The sequence below is a fragment of the Photinus pyralis genome, unplaced genomic scaffold (assembly GCF_008802855.1).
Source record: "Photinus pyralis isolate 1611_PpyrPB1 unplaced genomic scaffold, Ppyr1.3 Ppyr1.4_LG3b, whole genome shotgun sequence".
NCBI lineage: Eukaryota > Metazoa > Arthropoda > Insecta > Coleoptera > Lampyridae > Photinus > Photinus pyralis.
The window spans coordinates 4,138,540-4,146,873 of record NW_022170510.1 but is presented as its reverse complement, the minus strand read 5'-3'; the positions used below and the strand labels follow the sequence as shown (position 1 = coordinate 4,146,873).

General features: G+C 38.6%; 1 protein-coding gene across 1 annotated transcript; it reads left to right on the top strand.

Moving 5' to 3' along the window:
• Positions 1-5,567: 5,567 nt before the first annotated feature.
• Positions 5,568-7,410, top strand: LOC116166970 (phenylalanine--tRNA ligase alpha subunit-like). Its single transcript, XM_031482197.1, has 2 exons — positions 5,568-5,955; positions 6,006-7,410. Exons 1-2 carry the CDS (start codon positions 5,745-5,747, stop codon positions 7,274-7,276), a joined length of 1,482 nt encoding a protein of 493 aa, XP_031338057.1. The 5' UTR covers positions 5,568-5,744; the 3' UTR covers positions 7,277-7,410.
• The last annotated feature ends 924 nt before the right edge of the window (positions 7,411-8,334 follow it).

Sequence of the window (8,334 nt, the reverse complement as noted above, 5' to 3'; positions counted from 1 at the left end):
CTAATAAATTCTACCCCCATACATAAAATAAATCATTCAGAACCTATTTTTGTTATTTTTTCCGCAATATGTCAGAATATCATTAAAGGACGTGTTGGAGTTTTATTAATAAAATTGTGGCAATATGAATTTTCTTGGTTACAAAGGAAAGCATTCGGAGGAGATGGCACATTTTCAATTTCTTTTTTTAAACTATAATGTTCTTTTCTTGGTTGAGCCCAGATTAAACAACTAGTGTAAAAAAAGTGGAACGCATTGTAAATCATGTAAGTGTAATTTGAGCATAATAATAATAATAATAATAATAATTATAATAACCTTTGTGCCTGCTTCTCAACCGCTTGTGGATGGGACCAGCGCAAAGGAAACCTCCAAAAGACGTATGTAATGGGACGAAGGGATGAATCGCTTCATTTTCGGTACGTATCTGGAGATCACGAATTTGGAAACGGACAGGACAGCATACAGAGGTAAACTACATCACGCGTTCATTACACAATACCCACATTTAGCACACTTAACAGATTATAATGATATTTTTGTTTTGTTTTCTTCTTTCCTGATAGCGTTGACTATTGGGGCCATTAATAGCTATGTTGGTAAGTATGAATTACATACTATCTCTAGATTTCCAATGTGAGTGTGTGAATATTTATTTTATTTTTATTTTTCTTTAGAACCCTACATAACTTCACCAGACACAGACACAGACACTAATCGTTACTTGATTTTAATCCGTGCGATTAGTTAACCAGGCTAGACCTGAGTTCTCACAAGAAACACCGACATAATAATAATAATAATTTATTAGCGCTAATAACATAATTGTTTTACGCAAGTCGGTTACTATATACAGTATATAAAGACTATAACTTACACATTTAAAGACAGTTAAACCTATAATGTAGAAAGTCGTTTATATTGTAAAATGCCTGGCTTATTAGGTGCTTCTTTAAACATTTACTAAATGAATTTGTGCAGTCTAGTTCTTTCATGTGTTGGGGCAGAGCGTTGTATAATTTAATACCAATATGATTTACACCAGTCCTTGTTTTATTTAATCTTAAAGCAGGAATCACTATGCTATTTTTTTGTCTAGTGGAATGGCAATGCAGCTGGTTATTTTTATTTGTTGTATATAGACTCAAGTTGTTACGAACATAGAGTATGCACTGATATATATAAATTGACGGTAATGTGAGGATATTTAGGTTGATAAATGCGCTTTTGCAATCTTCTCGATATTTTAATCCTGCAATTACACGCACTACCCGCCTCTGCATTCTAAATACATCATTAAAGGTGGCAGAATGTCCCCAACATATCGTATTATAGGAAAGTACACTATGTATTTTGCCAAAATAAGCAGCATATATTTTAGACTTAAAAGGTATGTCGCTTTCGAGATTTTTTCCTTCACGTACGTAGTGTGTTTACTCCAGGTCAATTTGTCGTCGATATGCACTCCCAAAAATAAAATATCACGATCACAGGTCAAGTTATATTTTTGTTTTAGAGAAAAAACTAGAGTTTTAGTTTTTGAGCCGTTGAGACTTAGACTATTAGCTGTGAACCAGTCGTTGGCAGATTCTTGTACTTGCACCATACTTCTAAGTAATTCATTTTCTGTTTCGTGTTGACAGCTTATGGTGGTATCATCAGCAAAGAGTGTCCAGTGAGCGGCTTTAACACTTTTCGGTAGGTCGTTGACATACATTAGAAATAGTATGGGTCCCAATACTGAACCTTGTGGGACTCCGTACCTATTTGGAAGCGCATGGGAGGCCACAGACTGATACATCACGTACTGACTTCGTTCTGTCAAGTAGGAGCTTAGTAGCTTGACAGCAGCCTTACCAAATTTTAGATGATTCAATTTTTCTATAAGAATAGGGTGTGACACGCAGTCAAATGCCTTACTAAGGTCACAGAACGTAGCACCGGTATAGCGTCCGCTTTCAAAGCCTTCCAAAATAAATTGTATAAGACTAAGTACCGCTCCAGTAGTTGATGATTTACGTCTAAATCCAAACTGACTGTCGGTTAAGAGACTATTTTGCTCCAGATAATCAACTATTTGCATAGCTAGTGCCTTTTCCAATATTTTTCCAAACACAGGTATTATGGATATTGGTCGATAATTATTTAGATCCGATTGACAGCCTTTTTTAAACACGGGAATGACTTTTGCTAGCTTTAGACAAGAGGGGAAAGTCTTACTAAGTATACATTGGTTATATAAATTGGTTAGTGGAATTACAATTGAATTTAATATGGACTTTACAATTGTATGGTTAATACCGTAAGTATCTTTGCTGTTACTGCATTTTAATTTTTTTATGATGTCCCGAACTTGTACGAAACTCACTTCACTAAAGTTGAAATGACCAGTAACGTTTAGGTTGTTTAGGAATATACCTACCTGCTTACAAGGAAATTGAGAGATGCTTGAAGGGAAGTTGAAGAGACCTTGAAAAGGATATGAAAGGAACTTGAGAACAACCCAACACAAAGAAAATGAAATACAAAGAATCGCATACGGTTTTCAGTAGTGGAATTTTTTTGTCACTTCGCTCACGTTCGGTAACCAGACTTTTAATCTGGCTCATATTTAATAGGACTCATCCTTGAACTCGTAGAAATCGATTAGCGAGGGTTTCACATCGCTGTCTCTGTCCGGTCTCGATTTATACGAGGAATAGACGGACAAAACCACCCAACAATGAGAATTTTTGTCGGAAAATTTCCCCTAAAAAGGTATTTACGAAAAAAAAATTCATTTTTCACTGTCAAAAAGATGTTTCAAGTTCTAATTTTTTAGAATCTGACTGTGGGACACGCCGCATGGACATCTGGCAGCAAACTAAAACGTGCCGCACCCTCATTAATCAAAACAGCCAACCTCTTTAATTACTGCATTTGAAGTAAGTCGCAGCCCTTCAGTCCGATGGAAATTTTCAACTACTCGCGTCCAATGTCCGTATCTCTGTTTTCCGGAAGACTTTGCGTACTTAGCTTAGCGGTTTAACATACTGGGATATCTGTACTGCTTTCCCCGATTTTAGTTGGATATCTTCTTTATGGAAATTCTCCAAAATTTAACGCCGGCCGGCGAAAAATAATTGCGGGCTGGTAACAACAAATGCATGCTGTTTAATGAAAAGAAGCTAGCGGATGAACACAAATCTCAGGATTCCTTTAGATCTCTTTTCCGTGAAAACTGCTTCATATCTCACGGCTCTTCTTTACATCTTGTTAATTTTACACGTATTTAACTGCCTCCGCCATTTTCACCAACTCAGATCTGCCTAACGCCTTCTTCAGTCATACCTCACATAATATTTACGTCTCATTTACGCTTCAAGCTTTTATATACATCAAAACCGCCTAGAATCTTTGGGAAAACACTTCAAAGGTTTTAGAAGTTATTTCAACTGCTTTTTAGACAAAAATAATGCTTAGAACGCTTTCTCAAGGTAATAGAAATCTATAGAACTGGCCTTGAACGATTAATGCAGTGGGTACTCTGCTTTATATCGTCCCAGAGGTTCTCAAGATATCTTTCAGAGCTTCCCAGGATAACATATCTTTGAAAAATCGTCTCTAGGCTAAAGGAAGGGCTTGATGGGCACTAGAAATAGCAGCGATGAAAACCGTTTACATCTTCAGAGCCATTTTAGCTCTCCCAAACCCTTTCTGAATCAGTTCCTCTTTTCTAAGAAAAACCAAGACATAAAAACTCTTAAAGGGCTGTAAAACGTCATAGAAGAAAACTAGAAAGTTCTAGAACCTAAAAAGCATGGAAACGAAAATGCAGTTTTTTTTAAATGGTCTCGAAAATGGTAGAATGTTGAAAGTGAGGCGACGTCAGAGAGTAAGAGAGAGAGCAAAAGAGGACCGATGCAGGAGAGGGTAATACAAGGCAGAGGAGTGCATGGTTGAGAGGGAAGTGTAAATGAAAAAGAAGCGAGAAAGAACATGTGAGCAAGAAAATGAAGAGATGCGAGGAAAGTATTTAAAAAAGGGCAAAAGAGTACAGGAAATGTCAGCAATAGGAAGGGTATGCGGAAGACGGTAGGAGTATGCAGAAAAGTACCACAGAAGGCGTGAAACGGCTGGAAGGGGCAGACGAGAGTAAGACAAGCTCAGACAGGTGAGAGAGGTCAGAAGAGGGCGAGAATGGGAAGGAAATGACAAAAGAACAATTAAAAGTTTGTAGTGCACGGAAAAGCGTAGGGAGGGAGAGTGGAACGGTTGGAGAAGGAAGTATAGAAATAGTGAGGGCTGCCTGGACAGCAATGATAAAAAGATGGCAAAAGAGGACCTATATGAAAGCACAAAGACTAACATGAAACGTTAGAAGGGGGCAGAAGAGTTAAAGGTAGGCAGGAGTGTGCAGAAAAAGGCGAGGAGAGAGCGTGAGAGAACAAAGGAAGGCAGGAATGCGCGAAGAGGATAATGAGGATACGGGATGAAAAGGTTAGAGAAGACATTTACAAGCAGATGTGAGGAGATGATAAGAATGAGAAAGCGGAGGAGCCCGCGGGAGTGTGCAGTGCATTAGGGACGGACATTTGGGCAAGACTCAGGACACAAGGTATTCCCGTGATATTTGCTAAAAACTTCTCTAGCATTTCTTCACGCACCTCATGCAACCTTCAAACATTCTTCAGTTTTGTTTTCTATCTACTTCATTGACGTTCTTTTGAGATCACCTTCACATCTTGTCCGCCCTTCTTTCACGCCCCTCATATGCGTTTCCCTCTCGCCTTTTTGCCATTCTTTTACATTAATGGCCGTATGCACCGAAAAAATTTGAGCTTAGCTTAAGCCTACCTTAAAATCCATGGCAACCATTGTTCCAATATACGTTACCATGGATATTAAGCTTCACTTAAACTAAGCTCTGCTTAAACTTTTTCGGTACATACGGCCATAATTCGTTTTTACCTTTTTTCATGCTTCTTGGGCCTTCTTCGCGTATCTTACGTCTTTTTCACATCTGGTACTCACTTTTTTCAATCTTTCTTATGCCTTTTTCAAGCAATCCTCGCGATTCATTTACATCTCTCGAGATTTTTTTTGTTCCTTGAGCCTAATCGATGCAATATTACTGGAAAGAAAACTCGAATGGGAAACTGTCGTGACTATTCGGGTCCCTTGGGAAGTGTCCCGCACCTTTGGTACATTTTTCCTCCAATGCCATGTGCAACGATTGCTAGACAAGAAATAAATAATAATAATAAATAATAATGTATTTTATTAGTTACACATCTTGCAACAAAATTTATAAGATTAAAAAAATTATATTTATCGTGTAACTAATTGGGCGAAGTTCAGATGACAGTAGTGAAACCCACTGCCTCTGCTCTTCCATTTAACCCAGTATATTACTTTCATTATAAAGGGATGACACATGGCTTCTAATTATAAATAATAAAAACTAAATAATAAAAATTATTGTTGACCAGTGCGGTACAAAAATTATGACATGATTATGGTATAAGTGAACGCGTCCATGATTGCAAATGCAATATGGCAACGTCGCCACAATTCGCATGTAAAAATTACATAACCTCTCTTTTCCTTCTTTTAGGTTAGCATGATGAAATATGCTAGCAAATATCATTAATTACAAATCACTTACATTGCTAATGTCGTAACAAACGTCTCACATCTACAAGAACACCACTAATACAAATTTGCCACCTGCCGCTGTTTCATTTAGTCACAAAGCTTGCAATATGGGTGAACTCATTGAACGAATCTTAAATCACTTATCCGAAAATGCACAGGCTAGCACCCTGAAGCTGGCTAACATTTTCACCGAAGACCATCAAAAAATCATTGGAGCTTTGAAAAGTATACAAGCGAACGGTGAGTTAGTATCTGCAGAACCTCAAAGTCAGAAGAATTACGAATTGACCGAGGAAGGCTTGGCTGTTGCTGCTAAAGGTTGGTGTTGTAATTACATTAAACGCCTGTGGATAACTGTCACATTGCAGGTAGTCACGAGGCATTGATTTATAATGCAGTTCCTGAGAATGGGATTGAACAATCCGAGCTTATGAAAATACCCAACGCAAAGGTTGGGTTTAGTAAAGCAATGTCAGCCGGCTGGATTCTGGTAGACAAAAGTGGCCCTAAGCCATTGGTAAAGAGGAAAGTTAGCGAAATTGTAGACACCGTCCAGAATCACTTGAGGTCAATCGCTGATGGTGATTTTTCAGTATTAACAGACGCCTTAAAGCAGGAATATAAGAAGCGGAAGTTACTTCAGGAGGTTGTGGTTAAAAGTTTCCTTTTACAAAAAGGTCCAGAGTTTAGCCTCTCTTTAAAAAAGCTCGAGACTGATCTAACAACTGAAATGTTAGCGACAGGCAGTTGGAAAGATTTAAAGTTCAAAGATTATAACTTGGATGCATTAGGTGCACCTTTAGAATGTGGATATCTCCATCCACTTTTAAAGGTACGTTCGGAATTTCGGCAAATTTTTTTGGAAATGGGTTTCACCGAAATGCCCACAAATAACTTTGTTGAGAGCTCTTTCTGGAATTTCGATGCCCTGTTTCAACCTCAGCAGCACCCAGCACGTGATGCTCACGACACCTTCTTTGTTTCCGACCCCAAATCCACTGACAATTTTCCTATGGACTACCTGAACAGAGTCAAAAAGGTCCACAGTGTGGGTGGCTATGGATCTCAAGGTTATGGATATGACTGGAAAATTGAAGAAGCTTCCAAAAACCTCCTTCGTACCCACACTACAGCCGTCAGTGCTCGAATGCTGTACAAAATAGCTCAACAAAAGCAATTTAAACCTGTCAAATTCTTCAGTATAGACCGTGTCTATCGTAATGAAACGCTAGATGCCACACATTTAGCTGAATTTCACCAAGTTGAAGGTGTCATTGCAGACTATAATTTAACCCTAGGCAATTTGATAGCTGTTTTAAGCGAATTTTTTAGAAAATTAGGCATAACAGAGTTGGAATTCAAGCCTGCTTACAACCCATATACTGAGCCTAGTATGGAGATATTCTGTTTCCATAAAGGTTTGGGGAAGTGGATTGAAATAGGAAATTCAGGTGTGTTTCGCCCTGAGATGTTACTTCCCATGGGTTTGCCCGAGGATGTTAGTGTCATTGCTTGGGGCCTGTCTTTGGAAAGGCCGACCATGATTAAATATGGGTACAATAACATCAGGGATTTGGTCGGGCCGAAGGTTGACTTGGAAATGATACATACTACTCCTATATGTAGACTGGATAAATAAATTGTGTTTGCAATTGTTTTTTATATTATTTTTTAATACAAAATAGCTATTGGCAAGTTACTTGGAGTTGATTTTTATACAGTAGATGGAGTATATGTAATTGCAAAGTACAATAAAGAAATGTGTGATTTTTGTTCATTGTTTTAATTCATCAGTAAAAATAATTATGTTGCCCTGTCATTACTAGGGTGTAGTCCAGCAAAGGGAGCTAGTAACGGATGAACTTAGGGCTCACCCCTTGCAAAATTTCAGACCAATGGTGTAGACTTGTGTGTAGATTTTAATCGCAACAAAGGTTACACAGTATGGGAAACCTGCCTTTCAGAAATTTCAACACTAGCTACTCTGAAGCGAAAAACATTTGCACCCCAAGATTTGCCTTAATTTCTATAAATTATTCGCCTGGTGAAGCGGTAGGGGCGCGGTGAAGGAAAGAAGAAGAAAAAGCGAGGTGACGCGGATGAATCGTCACGGAGCAAGAACTTACTTACTAGTAGTCGAATGCGCACTCGCCTTTTTTCAAATTTTAAGCGCGGTAATTCAGAAATTCCAGTGTAGATTCCCGATAGGGACATCGGCACCGCCAATTCGCGTTTTGGTGAATTTCGCTAAAATCCCTCCACAAAATACTCAAGTTTTGGGGCACATAGTTCGAGCTTCTATTGGCGACACGAGAAAGAGATATCGCGATTCGAGCTCTAAGAATCTTTTGGGCGCCCAAAGTCGACTAACCCCTCGAAGACGCGCAAGAAGATGATTCATTTCGCCCCTGGGAAAAAAAAACAAAATTCCACGCAGTAGGTAATTCCGTACATTCTGGTTTCAAATTCAACCATAGGTACCTCTATACCTAAATGACCTATTCAGCTGAAAACACACCCGCCACTTTACCTCCTAGTACTTATAAATTATCTGTGCCCTGTGGCAATGGTGTTTGTTCCCCTTTCACGAGGTTTTAAAGATATTATGGGCACAAAGGTTTATACTTGTCTTCAAAGACATATGTCATATAGGTACCATTTCCAACCTCTTGTAATGTACCTATTTTGCCTACCCTC